The sequence below is a fragment of the Chelonia mydas genome, chromosome 3 (genome assembly GCF_015237465.2).
Source record: "Chelonia mydas isolate rCheMyd1 chromosome 3, rCheMyd1.pri.v2, whole genome shotgun sequence".
NCBI classification, from domain to species: Eukaryota; Metazoa; Chordata; order Testudines; family Cheloniidae; genus Chelonia; species Chelonia mydas.
The window spans coordinates 121101944-121125295 of NC_057851.1; the positions used below are offsets into that span (position 1 = coordinate 121101944).

The 23352-nt window shown below is 39.2% G+C and overlaps 1 protein-coding gene across 3 annotated transcripts in view; it reads right to left on the reverse strand.

The window, feature by feature from the left end:
• PDE10A (phosphodiesterase 10A) overlaps positions 1 to 23352 on the reverse strand; it is a 572670-nt gene that overhangs the window by 15555 nt on the left and 533763 nt on the right. For all 3 annotated transcript variants that reach the window (XM_037895130.2, XM_043543191.1, XM_043543192.1), the window contains exons 12-18: positions 22606 to 22698; positions 21825 to 22011; positions 19530 to 19672; positions 17641 to 17724; positions 14224 to 14374; positions 7000 to 7155; positions 1624 to 1796 (exon numbers count right to left, since the gene is read on the reverse strand). In XM_037895130.2, the coding sequence (XP_037751058.1) occupies positions 1624 to 1796; positions 7000 to 7155; positions 14224 to 14374; positions 17641 to 17724; positions 19530 to 19672; positions 21825 to 22011; positions 22606 to 22698 (987 nt within the window). The remainder of the gene's footprint in view (positions 1 to 1623; positions 1797 to 6999; positions 7156 to 14223; positions 14375 to 17640; positions 17725 to 19529; positions 19673 to 21824; positions 22012 to 22605; positions 22699 to 23352) is intronic.

Sequence of the window (23352 nt, forward strand, 5' to 3'; positions counted from 1 at the left end):
ACAGGTATTTGTAATTAAGGACATATGTTGGAATTGCACATCTGAATTGAGAATTTATGGCAAATATATATCATAAATGTTTAATGTAATTATTGCTAATGACAATTAAAATGTTATAAAGCACAAAAACATGAATAATTTGAAACACCCTGTATTACCCGAAACCAATTCAGAGAGTTAACTGATTAGAATCTGAGATACTAGGAGAAAGTAGGGGCTAAAATATTTAAATACCTTTTTACATGTCACAAAAATGCTGCACGCTCATATTGTGATAAGTAATGTTCATTCTGTTGTATCCTCTCATACATGATTAAAAATACTTAATTAAAAAACTGCATCTATCCTATTTTGTTTTATCCAGAAATTTTAAATTTCAAAGGTTAATGCAAAAATGCTTTGAGTATATATTTCTGAGTTTAGTTATGTTGAAAGGTACTTGTGATCTTTTGTGCTTTCAGCTGACCAAATTCTGAAGTACTTGGCTCAAGAGTCCAGTCTCCCCTATACCAAATATTTTAATATGGTGTAGCGGTAGTGCTCAGATTTTTATTTTGGCAGGGATGAAAAAACATCCCATACAATCTCTGTGTTTTGCATGCCCAAAAGTAATACATACATAGATTTAATCCAACTCACTCTGTCAAGCAAAACCTTAATAGTGACCTCAGCAATCTTAAAGCAGAGTAAATGGACTGTGTGGCAGTCAGATGTGTCAATCTGTTGATCCAAGATAGTATGAGATCACTATCAAGATTTGGCATGACAGACCAAGCTGGGTGAAGTTGGGGTATGTACTGCTTTTCAGTATGTGCTGGAAGTAGAATAAATGCCTTATAGAATGTGGTGTAGATTATGTGAAAGTGGCAAAAGAGATTGGAGACTTTTCCCTTAATTCTTATTTTCATGCTTTCAAGGATTTAGGTAGGTGAGGTGAATCCTGGTGCAACTTAGGTTTTGTTTAGGCATGCAAGTGTGAATGTATATTCTAAAACCTGATGTTTCTGTGGTCTAAATCTCAAGGATAAGGGGGCTGATTCTCCTCTCACTAACCCCGGGTTTCCAACCAGTATAACTCTACTGATGTCAATGCAGCTATTCATTATTTACACTGGCATGGGAGGAGAATCAGGCCTTAGGGCTAAAAGTATTTTTATATTAACTGTATGAATAGGTAATCCCCGTTAAAAGGATTAATTGGTTTTAACTAGAGTCGGCTCAGGCACTTAGGCCCTGATCCTGCAAACACTTATGTATGTGCATAATTTCACAAATATGCATAATCCCCTTGAAGTCAATGAGACTGGTGTAAAGTTAAGCATGTGTGTAAGAATTTGCAGAATTGGGGCCTGAGTTACTAATGAACTCCTCAATAGGAACAGTTTGAAGGCAATGAAATGTCAGTGTGATAGATTTAAACATAAAGTATCTGAACACTGTAAATTGCCCTTTTATAGCTGGAATACTATATTTGGGCATCTATATTTGCTCATAGAGCTTACTCTGTGTAAAGAACAAGATATTGTGTGCATGGTAAAAGTTCTCATCTTAATTCTTCTTTGTTGTCATTTGCAGAAACAAGGTTCTTTCTTCAAGTTATGAATGTTTGCTTGTTTGCTTTACCTATGTGCTTGGTTTTTAAGGTTTAAGGCTCCTGTCTGATGCAGTTCTTCCAGCTGTTTTCTGTTTCCAAAGTACAGGGCAAGATCTGTGGCAATGATGGCTTTGCGGATGATCTCCAGGACCTGCTCGTACTCGCTGGAGCTCAGTTTGGAGAAGATATTGTGACCTTCCAGCTACAAAAAAATAAAAAATAAAACCAATAAAAAGCACAAGCTCTAATTTTGAGATGATTCATGGAGGATAGGTCCATCAAGGCTATTAGCCAGGATGGGCAGGAATGGTGTCTGTAGCCTCTGTTTGCCAGAAGCTGGGAATGAGCGACAGGGGATGGATCACTTGATGATTACCTGTTCTGTTCATTCCCTCTGGGGCACCTGGCACTGGCCACTGTTGGATGACAGGATACTGGGCTAGATGGACCCTTGGTCTGACCCAGTAGGGCCATTCTTATGTTCTTCTTATTCCTATATTTATTTATCAGTTTTTAACAGTTTTACAGCCCACTAAGGATTTTTGTATTTTATAAATGAAACCATGAACAGCATGAAACATGCTTTGATATTTTCTTTTTAAAAGGTTAACATGGAGCTGTTGCTATGATTGAAATGCTGCTCTGTGTTTAGGACTCAAGACACGCCGTCTCTCACAATACTCAGATCATAGATCCCTATTTTTTGCTGTAGTACAGCCTACCGTGATTAGCCCAATCCATTGTCATAAACAAACATATTATCTCTATTATGAATCTTAAATTTGCACTCCATTTATTTCTGAACTCTTCATTTCCCCTAAGTTTGCAAATGAATTTACATTGTGGGCCAAAGTTTAAAAATTAGGAACAAATATCTGCATGTGTCTAACATGTACACAAATAACAAATGTGCAAGTTCAAACCAGAGGTTTGGTCTCTTACATTGTCAGATGCGTGAATAACTGGGCATTTGCCCACTTTAGTACCTGAATTGCACACAAATTAGGCACTTGAAATATTTACATGCATCTAACTTTGAAGATCTAGCCCTGTGACCTTCCCTAAAGATATGTCCTGATGCTGGAAGGTGCTGGGTACCTACTGCAAAGTACTGAGTGCCCCACCAACCCTGGAGCTGATGGTTCTCAGCACTTTTCAAGCCCAATGTTTGCTTGTTTGGGGTTTTATTTATTAATTTTTTTTTAACACTCCTCTCTCCTCCTAAATGGAGAAAGCTCTCTGAAAGTTGAAGAAATTACTAGGCAGAAATACATTTTAACAAAACGTTTCCCAGCAGTTCTACAAAGCACTCCCACTTACAGCTGGCTTGGGAGCCTGGGATTCCCAGCCTGATCCAGAGTGCTGAGCTGCCACTAGCCTGGCAAACTGGCTTGGGATTTCTTCCTGAAGATAACAGGAGTGTTTTAATAGTGCTCAGTGTATGCACAATATTTAATATGGATAAATAAATATCTAGTTACTGTAACAAGGTTATTGCAATTTGATTAAAGTGCCCTAAATGAAATGTAATTAATATTCATTAGCAGATGCAATTTCCTCTTTCAAAACCAAGTTAGGTACAGTATTTTCATGTGTGTATACTTAGGGAAAGGCAGCTTTGTTTAAGAATGAGCTGACTTATGAACTAGAGAGAATAATGTCTTACACCATGGAGACTGTGGAAACATGCCACGCTTCATGCCCTTTCCATTTTTGCTATTATTAAACCATATGTAATGAACAATATCCATATATGGTAATCGCTGGTGAAAGCTACACCATATAGTTAGAAAACTCTGCTCTATCCAATGTTTTTCTCCTTTTGGAAACAATTAATTAAAGGTCTTGCTAAAGCCCAGAGGGGGCAGGAAGAAAAAAGGATGAACCAGCTAAATCAAGGTGCACACATTCACAAACAGAAAACATAAAAAATACATTAAACTTGGATGTGCTTCAACATTTCACTGCCACTTGTACAGAACATAACCAAAAACCTCCCTGCCTTTTGTCAAGATTTTCCATAAGGATAAGTTGTTCGAAAACAATTTCTTATTGGTGCAAATAAAATAGGCTTGTTTTTGCCCATCATCGGGAACGTGAGCTTTATTTTCTAACATTTTGCTTGGACAAATAGATTTATTGTGAATAATGAAGAGAAAATACAATCCATTTGTGTCTCAATGTTCCCTTGACAATGTCCCAAGTCATGGTACAGGATGTTTCAAGAAACTTACTTTAATCCATCGTCAGCACTCCGGTGCCAGACAATGTTTAGCAGTAGTTCTCCTAGTCTGGATTTTTGGCATTGATTTTTTCCTACTCTTGCTGCATGATCACTATTAATATACTCCAAGTTCTATTACTAAGGTTATACCATGGCACAACACCACAGGGTATACAGTAGGCACCTCTCAGGACCTCAGAAGTTATAATATCAGGAACATTAACATGACCAGATGGTTATGACTGTTTCTACACAGAGTATTTACCTACAAAAACTGGTTGGTTTCTTATCTACTAATGGAAGTTGCCATTTTGGATATGCCATTTATGTTTCTGAACACTATGTGGAATGCATGCCTGCTGATAAGATTTGATTCTTTCCAGGATCAGCTAAAACTGGTAACTGGAATACTCTATATTTATACAAAATAAGTAGGGCTGTCAATTAATCATAGTTAACTCAAGCAATTAATGCAAAACAAATTAACTAGATTTAAAAAAATAGTCACAATTAACTGTATTTTTAATCACACTGTTAAATAATAATAGAATACCAATTTAAATTTATTATAAATATTTTGGATGCTTTTCTGTAATTTCAAATATATTGATTTCAATTACAGTACAGGATACAATGTGTACAGTACTCACTTATATTATTTTATTACAAATATTTGCACTGTTAAAAGATAAACAAAAGATATAATATTTTTCAATTCATCTCATACAAGAACTGTAGTGTAATCCCTTTATCGGGAAAGTGCAACTTACAAATGTAGAATTTTTTTTTTACATAACTGCACTCAAAAATAGAACAATGTAAAACGTTAGAGCCTTCAAGTCCACTCAGTCCTACTTCTTGTTCAGCCAATTGCTAAGACAAACAAGTTTGTTTACATTTATGGAAGACAATGCTGCCCGTTTCTAATTTGTAATAAATAATAATATATGTGAGCACTCTACACTTGGTATTCTGTGTTGTAATTGAAATCAACATATCTGAAAATGTAGAAAAACATCTACAAATATTTATAATAAATTTAAATTGGTATTCTACTATTGTTTAACAGTGCAATTAAAACTGTGATTAATCACAACTTTTTTAAAATCGCATGACTGTGATTATTTTTTTAATCATTTGACAGCCCTAAAAATAAGTATGGCATAAACCTATGTTTATGATGGTTGAAACAAATAACTATAAAGTTCTAATTAATGTAATGTTTTAACTATTTATTCTGCTGACACACAAGGCCAGACCCCCTAGCTCTGGTTGGTGCTAGTCTAAGAAGGTTCCCTGATCCTGGGGCCATCCAGTCCCTAGTGCAAAACGGAGCAACCTAAAGGCTGCTTTATATGACACTGGCCAACAGTGACCTCAAGTGACCATTCTGGCTGCCAGTATTTTAGCCTACACAGTAGCATCCTTGCCATGTCCCATTTCCCAAAACACCACCCCATGCCCAACTGCCAGGGCTAGGATGTGGCATAGGAGCAGCTACGGTGGATCTATGCAACTCAGGGATTCCACCACACAGGGGAAACCCCAAATAGGTCATTAAAGTACAGATTTAAGTTTGCTTTGCACTGCCAGAGTGGTACAAAGAAGTTTTAATAGGCCTGAGTTTCTTGCTCACTGTATATAAACTCATTTGAAAAACAAATACTAAAAATCTAATGCCATACTAACACTGATGGACTCATTTACACCCTCCTAAATGAAGGAACATTAAGAGTTAAGGCTTACACTCTGTGAAGGCCTCCATGTATATGATTCCTAAAAATATGAATCACATGATGTGCTTATGAATGTGATACAGAACATGTGTTTTTATGAATAGCTGATAAGATATTTAAGAAAATAAATATGTCCCCCTTAAAAGACCAGGAAGAGAAAAAAGTTAGCAAGGGATGAAAGACACAGTACCATGTAAAGGGTGTGTATAGGGAATGTGTACACCAAAACGAAAAACAGTGAGCACAGAAATCATAATGGACTAGGAGCTATTTTTGTAGCTATGAGGTCTCTCTCTCTTTCCAATTCAACATCAGTTTATTTTTAATGAATAACAAAATATCTGTGTATCATCACTAAGTTTAACTTTCATGAAATTGGTTAGCACGCTCTGTGGTAACTTTGTATTAACTCAACACACAAAGGCACTACTTCATATTATGGACCCACCGGCATGCAAAATTTAATATTTAAAACAGTTATTTTTAAATCAAGAAGAAGAAGAAAGCATATGAAAACAATCAAACTATTATATACATTTTTCCATGCATGCCAAATATTATGTTTGCTCCTAGGTAAAAGATGCATATGCATTTAAAGCCATGCATTTAATTCTCCCAGGAATTTATCACAGCAGATTGCTATAACTCTGCAATAGACTGAAATAAAAGACTAATAAGCACTGTTGCCAATTCTTGTGGCTTTATTGTAAGTCTCAAATTTGGTCATTTTAGGTATGTCTACACTGTAATCCAACATGTGTTTACCTATGCCAGAATGGCTAAAAACAGCAGTGCAGGTGCAGTGATGCAGACTTTAGTGCAGGCTGGACAAGCACCCCAGGGACCCTGGGTACCTACTTGCATTGCTAGCCCATGCTGAAGCCCGTGCTGTGGCATCCACCTGCCATTTTAGCCATGCTAGTGTGGGTAAAGCCAGCGTAAGTCTACCTGAGTTGCAACCACAGCTCAGGCTGCAGTGTAGACCTACTCTTTCTTGAAGCATCAGCTGCTAGAATCATCTGACAATATAGGAATCTCAGGGAATTTTTCATTTAAAAAACAAGTACGTTTCTAGGTCTTCACTGCTAGAGAAAAAAACATCAAAACATGACCCAGGTGCGTCCTAAAGCCTCAGAAACCAGACAGCAAATAAAAAGAACTCAATTGTTTATATTTTTTAAAATCTATGTGGTTTTATGGAAATCTCAAGATTTTGGGGGATGGAGGGGTTGACTCCTGATTTTTAACGCTTAGGGTTTGGTAATAGTGGAATACAGGCTTGCTGTAATAAACCGTGGCAACATCCCTTGCAAATATTTTTATTTTCTAGACTAGCACTACAAATCTAGTAATGAAATTAAACATGCTTAAAAATAGCTATTAAGAAATGCTGAGTCTACTACATTCACTACTATGATTCTAAGATGAGCATTCAGTAATCCTACCTGCAGAATGGCCACTGTCTGGGAGAAGTGGTGTTGCTCCATAGTCGAGGTGGAATAAAGAGCTGCCAGAGGGTGATCAAATTTCTGAAGGTAGCTGTTGCTGTAACCCCTGTGATCCAGGTCATGACACAAGCATGCAACTAGGAGACCTTTTCGCTAAAGAAATGTGTGAGGCAAACAAAAGGAAAATATAAGAAGTGAAGAGATGCATTTCCCTGTCTCTAGGTTTCACTTTAATCTCTTTAAATATTGTACAGTCACACTACAATATATAAATTAAAAAGAAACCAAATGGCAGTTTTTCACTCTATGCAATGAATTTTTGATGCTCTCAATTTTCCATTTTATTAGTACGACTGTTTCAGGTTTCCTGTTTAAGGTATGTTTTCTTGGTATTCTAAACTCTTTGTAGTTGTCCACCAGATGCACAGACTATAGCATGTTTCTGAGAAGATCTGTTTTATCACAGAAGTTACACAGGGTGTAAACATATCTGGCCAAATTGTTCTCATTAGATCCATGAACTGAGCTTGACCTTCTCACTTGTGTGTGTATATCAACTACCTGCCCCCAGATCCACTGAGGAGTTTCCAGGGGTCCAGGAGTCTGTGTGGGAGGAGGATGAAGGAGTCAGGGAACATACATCATTCCACCCAGTACCCATCTATCAATTTACTAAACAATTAAATACTGGCTGTGGCTGTATTAATCGGATAGTGGAAACCCTTCTGTGCTGGAGAAGAAGAACTATGTGGGAAAAGTTCCCACAAGCTGGGGAAGTCCAGGAGAGAAGCAGGAGGCCCAAAAGCCAGTGCAGATAGTTACTGAGAGTCAACCAACTGTTTCTTCAGTATTAGGCAAACCCTGTTCCAAATGGAAAAATACGGAAGAAACTCCAGGAGGGGGACTTTGCAGAATTACAGAATACACTTACATATTCCAGAGGAGGGGTAACTGGGCCCATTTTTGTTAGGTGTTTATGTGTGTGTATGTATATGTATGTATGTCTGTGTGTGATGGTCCAAAGAGAGGGTGGAGAAAAGCAACAAATTTATACTTCATCTGAAGACAAAGTGCTACATTCTACACCCAGCCTGAGCTCTGCTCAGACACAGAGAAAGGGAAGGCATGAGGAGCTGGTTATTCCTAGGAGCAGCTCTAATTTACACCAGTAGTGTAAGGTCCACCTTATTCCAGTAGAGAACTGGGAGTAGAGAGGAGCAAAGTGGATTTAGCAGACCAGAGAGAATCCAGCCCAAAGATTCTATGGCTTGGAAGGGATCATTGTTTATTTAATGGGATTTAACAGCAAACTAACAATTTAATAACAAGCTAACCTTGTTTTGTTTTTTTATCATCACATTTTAAAAAAAAATTGGTCTGTCTGTTCTTAAATTACAGGAAGGCAAAACAAGGAAGCTAATTAGTTTCAGATTATTTTTCTCATACAAGTTGGGCAATGATAGTACACAGAATTACATTTTTATATTGCAGGCTCTCTCTCTACCATATAGACAAATTGCATTTGATTGGATTTTATTTAAAAATTCTTATTTGAACTAGAATACTAGTGTCACCTTCTGAGGTGCAATCCAGACTGGTGAAGAGTTGTGTCACCTTCTACCCTGTGACCCTGAGTACCTCAGAATGCCTTGCTGCTGTAGCTCTCTGCCTAGGACACCCACAATTAGCAACAACCATGAGCGCTATGTCTACGCATTGGGCAGCCCTGATCCAAAGCTTTGGATCCTGGAGCTTGCCTGCAATACTACAGACTTCCACGGCTCTCCACCAGCCTTAGTTAACAACTGGTAAGGTGATGCCATGCTCCAACCCCAGCCCTAAATTTTTCCAAAACATGTGATCTGAACTGTCCTGGAGCAATCAGAGGAATCAGAGTAGCAGCTGAGTTCGTCTGTATCTGCAAAAAGAAAAGGAGTACTTGTGGCACCTTAGAGACCAACAAATTTATCTGAGCATAAGCTTTCGTGAGCTACAGCTCACTTCATCGGATGCATGCAGTGGAAAATACAGTGGGGAGATTTTATATACACAGAGAACATGAAACAATGGGTGTTACCATACATACTACTCTACTTGCGCTACATTGATAAAATCTTCATCATCTGGACCCACGGAAAAGAAGCCCTTGAGGAATTCCACCATGATTTCAACAATTTCCATCCCACCATCAACCTCAGCCTGGACCAGTCCACACAAGAGATCCACTTCCTGGACACTACGGTGCTAATAAGCGTTGGTCACATAAACACTATCCTATACCGGAAACCTACTGACCGCTATTCCTACCTACATGCCTACAGCTTTCATCCAGACCACACCACATGATCCATTGTCTACAGCCAAGCTCTACGATACAACCGCATTTGCTCCAACCCCTCAGACAGAGACAAACACCTACAAGATCTCTATAAGTGTTCTTACAACTACAATACCCACCTGCTGAAGTGAAGAAACAGATTGACAGAGCCAGAAGAGTACCCAGAAGTTACCTACTACAGGACAGGCCCAACAAAGAAAATAACAGAACGCCACAAGCCATTACCTTCAGCCTCCAACTAAAACCTCTCCAATGCATTATCAAGGATCTACAACCTATCCTGAAGGACGACCCATCACTCTCACAGATCTTGGGAGACAGGCCACTCCTTGCTTACAGACAGCCCCCCAACCTGAAGCAAATACTCACCAGCAACCACACACCACACAACAAAAACACTAACCCAGGAACCTATCCTTGCAACAAAGCCCGTTGCCAACTGTGTCCACATACCTATTCAGGGGACACCATCATAGGGCCTAATCACATCAATCACACTATCAGAGGCTCGTTCACCTGCACATCTACCAAGGTGATATATGCCATCATGTGCCAGCAATGCCCCTCTGCCATGTACATTGGTCAAACTGGACAGTCTCTACGTAAAAGAATAAATGGACACAAATCAGACATCAAGAATTATAACATTCAAAAACCAGTCGGAGAACACTTCAATCTCTTTGGTCACTCGATTACAGACCTAAAAGTGGCAATTCTTCAACAAAAAAGACTTCAAAAACAGACTCCAATGAGAGACTGCTGAATTGGAATTAATTTGCAAACAGGATACAATTAACTTAGGTTTGAATAAAGACTGGGAGTGGATGTGTCACTACACAAAGTAAAACTATTTCCCCATGTTTATTTCCTCTCCCCAGCCCCCCACCCCCACTGTTCCTCACACATTCTTGTCAACTGCTGGAAATGGCCCACCTTGATTATCACTACAAAAGGTTCCGCCCCCCCCCGACCCCGCTCTCCTGCTGATAATAGCTCACCTTACCTGATCACTCTTGTTACAGTGTGTATGGTAACACTCATTGATTCATGTTCTCTGTGTATATAAAATCTCCCCACTGTATTTTCCACCGCATGCAGCCGATGAAGCGAGCTGTAGCTCACGAAAGCTTATGCTCAAATAAATTTGTGTCTCTAAGGTGCCACAAGTACTCCTTTAATCAGAGGAATGTTAAGGTTCATTGCTCCTTTAAAGGGTCACTATCCAACAGCTGTTACTTTAACTGGAGCTACCAAACAGTTCAGTTCAAACACAGCATTGGATTGGTTCACATGGAAAATAAAGCAAGCTTACTTCATTCCAAAGACATAGATTTTAAGTGTGTACAAGTATAGGGATTAAAGCCAGAAATGGTAACAAGAGAAATAAAGATCAAAACGATTTCTAGTAATTAAAACTTAACAAGTTAGACTTGGTTCAAGGTAAAATCCTCACCACACCTTTCCATCAAGATGGCTGACCAAACCCCAAGGTCAGGACCTATCCCCAAAGCCAAATGGCTGGTACCTTTGTCTTCTGAGTAACTACCTTCTATCAAAAACTGCAACATGGAAGGAGACAAGGGCAGATGTAGACGGGGAGGGGCAGAGTTGAGAAGGGTCTTGAAGGATAACAATTTTTATTATTACATGTGTTAGGGTCTTTCCAAACACAGAGGATGAGAGAATCTGTGCACTGAATAGAATATACTCTGACTACTGAGGCTATTCTGAACCCTTTGTTTCCTATGCTACCAGGAAATTAAAACAAATATTAAAAGACGCTTTTGCTATATAAATAAAAAGAGAATAAGAAAATAACTGGAGCCACTTTGCAGCGAGGAAGGGTAGAGACTAAGGATTATTTAGTTATGACCCAAAAGCTAGAGGAATACTTTGCCTCCATTTTCAGTAAGGATACTAATGTGGAATATGGGGGCAAAGGCAGGTTGGCAAATGGGTGTGAGTAAACAGAAATGCAAATGGTCTTATTTAAACTCAGACAGCTTCATATGTTCATGTTGTGGTGACTGGCTAAACTCCATCCCAGAATATTGAAAGAATTGGCACATAACATTTTAAGTCTGGTAGCAAGGATTTTTAATAAATCTGTCAAATTGGGGGTGGTACCATATGACTGGAGAACAGTAAAAGTAGTACCTATATTTAAGAAAGGGAAAAAAGGTGATCTGGACAACTGCAAACATGTTAGTCTGACAGCACTAGTATGCAAGGCTTGAGAACAAATTTTGAGGGGAAAAATCATTAAAGATGTGGAGGTAAATGAAAAATGGGATACAATGCAATGTGGGTTTACCATAGGTAGGTTGTGTCAAACTAATCTGATATCTTTCTTTAACTGATATCTTGGAACTCAATAAAGCATTTGACATGGTATCACATGGGAAATTATTAGTTAAACTGAAGAAAATGGGGATTAGTACAAGAACTGTAAGGTGGGTAAGGAACTGGCTAATGGGGAGATAACAGATTCACCTAAAGGGGAACTATGAGCTGGACAGAGGTTACTGGTGGAGTTTCTCAAGGATTGGTGTTGGGACATAACTCATTTAACGTTTTCATTAATGACCTTGGCACAAAAAGGAGGAAGTACTAATAAAATTTGCTGATGACACAAAGTTGGGAGGCATTATAAATCCAGAGGAGGATCAGAATGTGATACCAGAAGAATTGGATGACCTTGAAGACGGCAGTAACAGAAATCGGATAAAAATTAATAGTACAAAGTTCAAAGTCATGCAATTAGGAGCTAACAGCAAGAATTTATGTTCTAAACCGGGGAATCATCAGTTGAAAACAACAGATGAGGAGAAAGACCTGCGTGCATTAGTCAACTCCCTGATGACTATGAGCCATCAATGTGATCAGGCAATGAAAAAGGTAAAGGCAATCCTAGAATGTAAGAGGCAAGGTATTTCTAGTAGAGAGAATTAAAATATGTTTCTTCATGTCTAAATATTAGTGACATTGTAGCAGAATTTTTGGAAGCCTTCTTGATCCATTGCTAGCTTCAAGCACTCAGCCACTGACCTCCCAGGGATCTGCTGCACACCATCTACCCACCTCCTTGCTGGTTGTCCCCTACTGCAATGACCTGCCACCATTCCTTCCATAATAATGTTCTCAAGTTTATTTCCATCTCTACGCCTGATGTGATCAAAATACATAGGTTTGCACCTGCTGATATCTGACAGCAGTGTCCGCTTCTCTCCAATAAAGAAATGTAATAAAAAGGTGGAAGAGTTGAATCATGCAGGGAAGGAAACTGGAATCCACCCTCTGTACTTTCTCCCACAAGAAGTATCCAGTAGAGATAGGGAAGTATTAATGCCATTTTACAAGACACTGTAAGACCTCATCTGGAATACTGTGTACAATTCTGATTGCCCATGTTGAAGAAAGATTAACTTAAACTGGAACAGGTGCAGAGAAGGACGAATAGGAGGATTAGGGGAACTGTGGATCCACCTTACGAGAGCAGACTGAAAGAGTTTGGCTTGTTTAGTTTAGCAAAATGAAGGTTGAGAGCGGATATGACTACTCTCTGTAAATATATCTGGGGGTAGGCACTAGGGAAGGAGAAGAGCTATTTAAACTAAAGGACAATGTTGGCCCAAGAACAAATGGTTATACATTGGCCATGAATAAATTTAAGCTGGAAATTAGAAGACTGTGTCTAACCATCAGAGGAGTGAGATTCTGGAACAGCCTCCCAATAGCAGAAGTGGGAACAAGTTGCCTACGATAGCAAGGGACTGCACTCAATTACCCAGGGGGTCCCTTCCAGGCTTATGATCCTCTGAAGCAGGGGAAGACACAATTCTCTGTGAAAAACCACTGCATTTTATAGTGAAATTTGTGCAAAAAAAGTATTATGCTTTGCACTGACTTCAAATGGGAATTTTGCATGCATAGAGAACAACAGGCCCATAATTTGGATGCCGTTTTTCTTTTTTAAGTTGTTAACCAAAATACCACCCAAATGAAATGCTGTATTTTGGGCAAAGAATCTCTCTCTGAGTAAGACCAAATTATTTTTGTCAAAGTTCTGAGAGGTTGAAAATATATAAATAAACCCAACCGTCCCCCTCCCCCAAGAAATCCCCACATCAACCAATACACACTTGTAAATCTGAACCCTAGAACTGTTGTCTTGAGGATGGAAGAACTACCAATCTAAGAACTACATTTTGAAATCTTATATGGCATGGATTCCATCTAAATCAACTGCTGAAGTAAAAACATTTTGTTCTTTCAGATCTAGAAATTATTTCTTGCACAGTATTAAAATTCTGAACAACCATCATCATGCTGTGTAAGAATTCTAATTTTAGTTGGCTTAAAGATCATTCTTCATGACTGTAAGCATTATTATGGTAATTTTATCCATCCTGATCTGCATCTGAATTATACAGAAAGCAAGCTTTAACTTAGAGAAAGAACACCTTTGCTTTAAAAGAATATATAGGGGCTTTTTTCTTTTACAGAGTTTGCCATTAGAAAGTCAACATTTACACACAATTACCGAACAGTGATACCAGATATCACATTATTTCCTGTATTTAGAACAGCTGCAGCGTTGCTGATAACACTGTGTGGTAAATATGGATAAATGCTGACTTTTTAATGGTAATCACTGTATGGGAAAGTGCCATCTTGAGGACACCGCTGTGAGTATATAAAGGCCAAATTTTATGGAAAAGCCCATAGAGAATAAGTTTACAGAAAGACTCAAAGCAAAACAATAACAGAGGAAAGATACTGTACATATTTCCAGGACATTTGACACCTTCTTTCCTTGCTCAGAATGACATTGCTGTCTGAGTTATGAGGTTTTATGAGAGTACTATAGTCCCCATGCTTACCTCCAGGTCTGTGAAAAGCCCTTGGTTGTTCTGAAGTATGGCATACATACAATGTGCAACTGTAATTGCATGCTTCCAGTTGTGATAGGGCACACGGCGATAGTTCTTCTTTACAGACATAGTAAAACGACATAGCTTTTCAAGTTCAAAGCTTCAAAGAAAAAATTGGTGAGAGAGAAGAAATAAAATGGAAAAAATGAGAATAATTCTATTTCATCCCAAAATAACCCACTCTTTATAACAAAAAATATATGATTTGGTTCCCTTTCTAAGATCTGTTAGAATTATGAAACTTTTAGATTCCAATAGTCATTGAGTACAAATCCAGGATGGTGGTCTGATTTTGGTCTGCCATCTTCTGATGCAGACCATCTTCCCAAGTAACTCTCAGGGTTCATTTGAACAAAACCCTCAGAATCCCTGACTGTTGCTTTCTTAAACAGGTATCTACTGCTAATAATCTCAAGAGAAATAATGAGTTTAAAGTGGACTATGTTTGTCAAGAAAACATAACAATTTTTCCTTTTTTTCTTCTTCTTTGATACATTTTTGTCTAGAACTCCATTCAAATTGTTGGAGCATGTAGTGGCTCCAGAAATAGTCTCATTGGCTTTTTTACTGGGTTATTGTCACTCAAACATAATTGACGTCCTCTGACCATAATCCATGTCTCAATCTATATAGTTTGAGGGGCTATTTTATTTAAGGAAACTTATCTCTAAGCCTGCTTACCTACCATGCATGCTTAAAATAGACTGGTGGTCAAAAGAAATTGGAGGTGGGGAGTAGTAGTAAAAAGGACTGCTAAATCAGCATTATGTGATTAAGCATAAGCACGCAGCATTAAGAATATCTACCAGCATCGCTGTTTCTGACTGTCAGCATATTTATGTGGCCCTTGTCACAAAAGTGTATGAGTGTCTCACAATCATTAATGGATTTTCTCCACATAACACTCCTGCAAGGTAGCAGGAAGCAGTATCCCTATTGTTACACAATGGAAATTTAGGCCTAGAATAGTTTAAAGGTAAAATTTTCAAAAGCCCCTGCATGACCTGTCAAAGGTCACAGAGGAAATCTGTTGAACCCAAGTTTTTGAATTAAACCCAAGTCTCCTGATTTCCAGTTCTGTGCTCTTTCAAACTGACCACTCTTCCAACCTATTTTAGCAGTTTCTTTGAAACTGAGGTGTTGTTCTATAGCAGAATTTCTTGTACATTACATTAGCTAGTTACTATACTGATACTGTTTGTGTGTCTAAAAATGGAGGTTACTTCCTTCCTTCAAGATAGGTGGTCCCTATCTGTATTCCACATGGGCATGTGAACCCACGAAAGGAATACACATGGAAACCAGCACTCAAAGAAGAAATGGCAGTTACTGTAACTAGAGGTTCTTCGAGATGTGTGGTCCCTATCTGTATTCCACTCGGAGGTATGCATGTGCGTGTGGAATACACAAAGGGTCCAGCACTCAAAGAAGAACTAAAACTTTGATTATATATAATTATTAATAATAATAGTAATAATAATAATATACATTTCATACATCATCCTTCACTCAAGTTTAAATGCCTGGGTATTGCAATGTATGTTATATGCATGATTACCAACCACATGGTGAGTCCTTCAATATTATGGTTGAACATGCAAAGTTAAGGATGAAGTGGACACATTAATCATAAACCCCTTCCTTTTGGTTAGTGTGGATTGACTGTCTGACCTCATCTGGGTGAGTTCTCTTTGGGTTTGTTACTCTTTTATATAGTGGCAGTATTAATGTCCTGGTTTTACAGCGTACATGGGCTGAAAAAACAGCTAAATGGTTCTGACCTATCATGTAAAAATGTAAACACATTTACTATAGGAAGCTATTTAGACAGAAAAATATAGTACTTCATGCTTATTGTTTACTATTATAACATTTACAGAACTTTAGCCTTCCATCAGAAAAAAAACTGGAGGCATATTGTCTTTCACAAAATCTTTAGTATTTTTTCTTCTCTTTTTTAAATTCCAGAGGTTTCAGTCAAACATTTTCAAACATTTGTTAAAAATATTCTTTGAAATAGGATATTCCTCAGAATATATATATTACAATGATCACTTCCATTATGTTCAAATACCTGTCCATGCCTATTTACTTTCAGAAACTACTAAAGGACAGGACAATCACCACCAAAAGCAAAATCACCACAGAGAGAATACCTCAGCCTAGAATATAACTATTCCCTCTACTGCTGTGCTCTCGTTAGAGGGCAGCACTACATCACTTCTTATTGGGAGCAAGCAAGGAATTGTCACTGGGAGTTGCAGCTCTTTCTCTACACTCCCTCTCTGTGGACAGCTTAACAGCTACACTCTACCCTTTACACAGGACTGTGCCTAATGGTGTAATTCTAGTCCTCAATAAGCTCAGCATCTAAATGCAATGTTAAGACAGTTGCAGACTTTGTTTTGGAGAGATAAGAAGCTTTTTTCTCTCTCTCTATATATATATTTTTAAAAATATAAGAAACTTCAAAATAATAAATATGTTTGGATGGCTTGAAGGATTCCAGGCCTTCCAATCTTGACAGTATTCCTTTGAAAATATTTTTTCCCACATTTATTTATTTTTTAAAAATATCTGTGGGCTGAGACTCACTAAGCAAAGTTTCAACTTGGTGCAATTTTTTCCACAGCAAATTGAAACCTCCTGGAAAACAAAGTTTAGAATAGAAGCAATTTAGGAGTAAATTTAGCTCTCATCTCTGGAACCAAAGACTTCTGACATTGGAAACAAGGTGATTTTTCTGTGAAGCAGGGTGCTGTATTTCAGAGGGGCTACTGCTCATCCACTTTGCAGCATGGAGGCAGAAGGGAGCAGAATGCATCAGGAATGGGGCCAGAAGAGCCATTCATGTCTTCTATTCCTGTCCACTGTTGTTGAATGCTAGATAAGGTTCTAATCGATAACATCTTTTTAGACACTATTTAAATAATATTTTAAACTAATTCAGCAGCTATATTTTGAAATCCTGTGTAGATGAACCTTAGGTCTCCTTTACTATTGAGAGGTCCTGTTATGTTGCCATCATCCTTCTCATTGAGGAGCAGCTGATGCATCTCCACTCAGAACCGAGCAATGATGCTGTTTACTCAAAGGGCCATTGTCCAATGGAAAGAGTTCCCTCACTTGGAACTGAGCTCACTGACCCCACAACATCCCCAGCCCTACCAGCTGAGGAACAAAAACTGGGCCTGGAAATCCAATTTGCTTAATAGATTCCTGTGTAGACAAGGTATACTGTGTTGCTAAAAAAAAAATATCCAAGCATGAGGAGTTGGATTACAACATTCAGTAAAAGAAAAATAAAATAATAATAATAATCACAGAACCAAAATAATAGTGATGAAAAATACTTGTAATTCATACCAGGTTGCACCACAGGACTGGTGGACCATGTAGACAAAAATGGCTGGCCAGACATCCTCGTAGGGACCGATATCAAAGTGGTATCTGACATAAAGAATATTTAAGTTCAGCAGCAGGAAATATCCTTTAATTCTTATTATACTTAGGCTAAAAACTGCTAGATGACATGCTCACCTGACAGCAGAGTCTTGTTTCTGACCATACACACTATACTGACTTTGTCGACCAGATCCTCAGCTGGTGCAAGTTGGTGTAGTTCCACTGACTTCAATGGAGCTATGAAGATTTACATCAGCTCAGGACCTGGCCCTGTTGCTTAATAGAAACATCCTCCCCTTTCCCTTTTTAAGGGAACTATATCGTTTAAAGAATGAGTCAGAGAGCTCATCAGAATCTTCTTTGTTGAATTAGGATAATGAGGGGAGTTATAATGTCATTCAAAAGTATTCAAACTCAAATTAATCCTTCGCCACAAAAAGCTGTAAGGCTGGCTCATATTTAATGAGAAATTCACTGGTGTTTTCAGGGCTGGTTGAAATCAATTACTTATTTCAAGAACTGGATGCAACTTCCACCAGGTTTCATTTTTGTAGGGAAAAACATTAGCTTTTACTATATAATAGAAACTAAATAAAAATGTCAAAATTTAAGGATTTAATACTGTATTTTTATGCTTCATTAGTTGATGTTCCCCCCTGCCCACCCATATCAACATTCACAGCCTCATGTTGGGGGCTAGCATAGCAGAGCTGCTTGTCCTTCCAATATTAATTACCCCCTTTCATTGCACCTGATGTGCTGAAATGTTCTATTTACGTCCCATTGAATCTAACCAAATGTTAGAGTGTCTGTGATACACTGAACAGCACAGCAGGTGTCAGATCTGAAAGTAGCTGAATTGTTTGGAAAACGATTACCTGTGTTCAGATTCTAAAACAATGGGGGTTTGTGTTTCCAAAAAGAAAGCCTGCCATATTTAAAAGTAAAAATCATTTTGTTGAGGAGGTGCGTTATATAATATCATTCAACAAAACGTTAAAAATTATACTGCAAAGAACTATCCTACATTAACGCTTAATCCTGAAAACTACTGAGCACTCCAACAATCAAAGCACTTAAGCACATATTTAACTTTAATCATGAGTAGTCCCAGTTAAACTTAAGCACATGCATGCATGCCTTGCTGGATTGGAGCCAGAGTGCTCAATGCTTTGCATCACTGAGATTTTGTATTTTCATTTTTTTGTGGTTTACTTTTTATATGATCAGAAAGTCGGGTCTCCCTTTCTTGGTTTCTCCTGGAAGCCTCATTCACTACAGGAGAACTGGTAGGATTAGGATAGCAGTGATCCCATGCAAACAAAGCCTAATTAATAGAACTTTTTTCTCTACATTCCTTCGGCTTGATTTACTGTTGCTGTGCAAAATGTATAATTATTTACATGTGTGCAAAATGGATGCAAAATGCTTCTACTCTGATTAGGTAACATTTTACATCTGTCAGGTTTCAGAGTAACAGCCGTGTTAGTCTGTATTCGCAAAAAGAAAAGGAGTACTTGTGGCACCTTAGAGACTAACCAATTTATTTGAGCATGAGCTTTCGTGAGCTACAGCTCACTTCATCCAATGAAGTGAGCTGTAGCTCATGAAGGCTCATGCTCAAATAAATTGGTTAGTCTCTAAGGTGCCACAAGTACTCCTTTTCATTTTACATCTGTGTTACACTTTGTACAGATATAATGAGGTGCAAGGTAATTCAAAATCAATCCCAATAGCTTTAGGATGTTTCTTTGATAACAATTTCCACAAACCCTCTGCTGTACATGGAAAATTTAACTTCATGAGCAAAATACAGGTTATAGCTGCTGTTGAAATGACAAAAGACTCACAGTTCAATTTCTTTGCAGATGTGGGTAGGGAGTGTGCAGTTCATGAGATTTTGCCATTCTTCTGCTGTACAAATACTGTGATAGGACAGCTTCTCCATCGTTACACGATAAATACACTCTGAATGGCGAATTCTGTGGTACATCTGAAAGAACAATCGTTATTCATTAACACTGGACTTCGGTTACAAAGATAATGCCTGTTTCCCTCAAGATCAAACATTTATTCTTAAGAACAAAGGCTTACATTTTCAAAACTGACTAGTTATTTTGGATGCCTGACCTGACACATTTTATAAGAGCCAGATGTTACGAAGGTGAAAACTTAGCACTTCTGAAAATCAGGTCCTTTCCCTTTAAGGCAGGGGTGGGCAAACTTTTTGGCCCAAGGGCCACATTGGCGTTGCAAAACTTTATGGAGTGCCGGGTAGGGAAGGCTGTGCCTCCCCAAACAGCCTGGCCTCCGCCCCCTATCCGCCCCCTCCCACTTCCTGCCCCCTGTCTGCCCCCGTCAGAATCCCCAACCCATCCAAAGCTCCTTGTCCCCTGACCGCCCCCTCCCGGACCCCACAGGCTATCCAACCCCCCCTGCTCCTTGTCCCCTGACTGCCCTGACCCCTATCCACACCCCGCCCCCTGTCAGTCCCCACCCTGGGATTCCCATGCCTATCCAACCCCCCCTGCTACCTGTCTCCTGACTGCTCCCCCGAACCTCCGTCCCATCCAGCCACTCCCTGCTCCATCCCCTGACTGCCCCCCAGCTCCCCGGCCCCTTATCCAACCCCACCCCCACCATGCTGCTCAGAGCAGCAGGAGCTCCCAGCCACGCTACCAGTGCTGCCTGGCAGGAGCGGTGGGCCAGAGCGCTGGCGGCGCAGCGTGCTGAGGCGGTGGGGGGACAACAGTGGAGGGGCCAGGGGCTAGCCTCCCCAGCCGGGAGCTCATGGACTGGGCAAAACGGTCACATGGGCTGGATGTGGCCCGCGGGCCGTAGTTTGCCCACCTCTGCTTTAAGGTGTCTGAACCTGGACACTCAAAAAAGGAAGCACCTCTGCAAAGCCTATTTCAATGCCCTTGCTACTACCTGTGATGTGGGTAGAAGGTGCAGAACTGAGAAAGGAGCACATTGCATCCTTTTGCACCACTGCGCTAGCCAAGCCACAATTTGGCCCAAAAGAGCTAATTTAGATAACAATATTTTCTATACATTTTCAATCTCCCACTGAGTTTTTCAAGTAATGTATTGTCACTGTCGCTTCAGGGACAGCGTTCTTCACAACAGAGACTGGAGAAATTACCACTCAGCGCTAGGGAAAAACAAGTTCGATTATATATTAAAAGATTGAAATTCAACTATATTAGGCCTGGTGTGGATTGTAAATGAGTAAAGAGAATTATGCTTCATTTGTAGAAAATCCCCAGGAGGAACATGCCTTGAGGGTTCATCCTCTAACATGGTAGATCCATGTCCAATAGATGGACTTGACTGGACCTGATCCTGATTTACACTAAGGCCACTTTATACCACTCTAAAGAGCCCTTAAAGTGGGCGTAAATATAATTTACTTCCCCTTTTACAGCCAGAGTGCTGTAAAAGGGATCTTATGAGACTCTGGCCTGACTACGTCATTGTACAATATCTCTCTTCAATAAAATGTGCTGAGTCCCTCTTTGTAATGGTCAATATTGCATTTTTATACCTATATGGTAATGATTATAAATGTTTTTAGACTTTCTAAATGAACAGTTATCTTTCTTTAAAAGAAAAAGAAGGCTGACTTTCACAGTTAATAGCATCAACACTCATCTAGACGCATGGGTAGTTATGTAGGAAAAGTCCAGGATGTTAAAATAAATATTCAAATGTATTTGATATACTCTTTCCACACTACGCATTTGAGTACACTCCCTCCACCATGCAGTAAACTGTGTAAAATACATACTCTGAACCTGAATAAATGACTCAGGCCCATTCACCATATCTGAACAAAGTTAAGTGGTGCTCTACATGCTTTGACTGGAGTACATTGTTTTACGTTAGCTGTACATAACAGATATATCAATTGCACAATTATTTCAGAAGAAATCAACCGAATCCTTATAGAATCAACATATTACTGATGCCCCATTAGATCAACAAAACAGAATTATTAATCAATTTTAATGATTTGGAAGATGAAGCAGAATTGATAAAATCCCAAACTGATCCTAACTCGATATGTTACAAGCAATAGCTGACAGAACTGAAAAACTCTTTTCTTCACACTTCATATTAGGCTTTTGGGGGATAAAACTTACATTAGCACAGTGTAAGGCTAAAGCACAAAAGACTGCAAACATTTTAAAGTTGTTCTCATCGGTTTTAGAGAAGGCACTTCCACTTATTTTGTTCACCATCTGCACAACGCCTATTACACTCCCTCGACTCACAATGGGCATGCACAGAATGTTCCTGGTTGTGTAGCCTGTGTAGAGGTCAACTTCTCTGGAGAGTTGGGGAAGAGAAAGAGAAGGACAACAGTTAATGGTCATGCCTTCTTCCCTAGAAATGTCATTTAAATATACACAGGGTTCACTAATCTAACACTTAAATGCATGCATCAATTATTATAATACCCATTTAAACGTTAAAGAAATAAAACTTCAGCCAATTAAGTCAGCTCATTCATAAAGATACTGAAAATGTTTTAAAAACTCTATTTTTATGACTTAGCTGGTCGTCAGGTGACTGAGACACACCTGTTTTCTAAACCAATCAGACTGAATTAAGGTTATTAATGTACAGCAATAGTCCATCCAGCTGTGCAAACTTCTACATAGAACAAAATAACTAATGCTTCCTCAATTATTTGGTAAAACAGAATCAAAATCATTTTAATAGACTACAGTCACAAGATCAGGGTGCATGCTATGAAAATAAATATTTCAAGTTTGTCTCTTCATCAGGACCCCTTAATTCCATGAAAACGTACTAATCAATTGATAATGTCTTTAAAATTTGAGTGGAACATTAAGTAAAAAGCAAGCTTTTTTTTTGTTTGTTTTTTCCTGTCTTAGTTGTAACTAAAGAATGTCTTACCTGTTAAAGCGTGGATCTGCATAGGCATCAGGAATGTTAAGGACTTCACCTGTTCTTGCTACCTGACCCGCTATTCCTTTCTCAATAGAAAATCTGCACATATTAAAGAAACATGTTGATCAGCATACGAACAGTTTGAATAAACATTTTTTCATTGTAGACTACCCTGAACATACAAATGTACATTCAATCCAAACCAGCTTAATTTTGTTGTTTGTAAGGATAAAATTCTTGAAAGACAAGAAGGAATTGTAATGAATAATACAGATATCTACTGAAAATATTTATATGGATATAGAGCAGGGGTGTGCAAACTTTTTGGCCTGAGGGCCACATCTGGGAATAGAAATTGTATGGTGGGCCACGAATACTCACAAAATTGGGGTTGAGGTGCAGGAGGGGGTGAGGGCTCTGGGGTGGGGCCAGAAATAAGGCATTCAGGGTGCAGGAGGGGGCTCCAGGCTGGGGTGGAGTGCAGGGGGAGGGGGGGAGGTGAGGGTTCTGACTGGGGGTGCAGGCTCTGGAGTGGGGATGGGGATGACGGGTTTGGGGTGCAGGAGGTTGCTCTGGGCTAGGATCGAGGGGTTTGGAGGGCGGGAGGGGGATCAGGGCTGGGGTAGGGGCGCGAGGGGACGCTCAGGGATGCAGGCTCAGGGATGCAGGCTCTGGGCAGCGCTTACCTCAAGCGTCTCCCGGAAGCAGCGGCATGTCCCTTCTCTGGCTCCTACATGGAGGCACAGCCAGGCA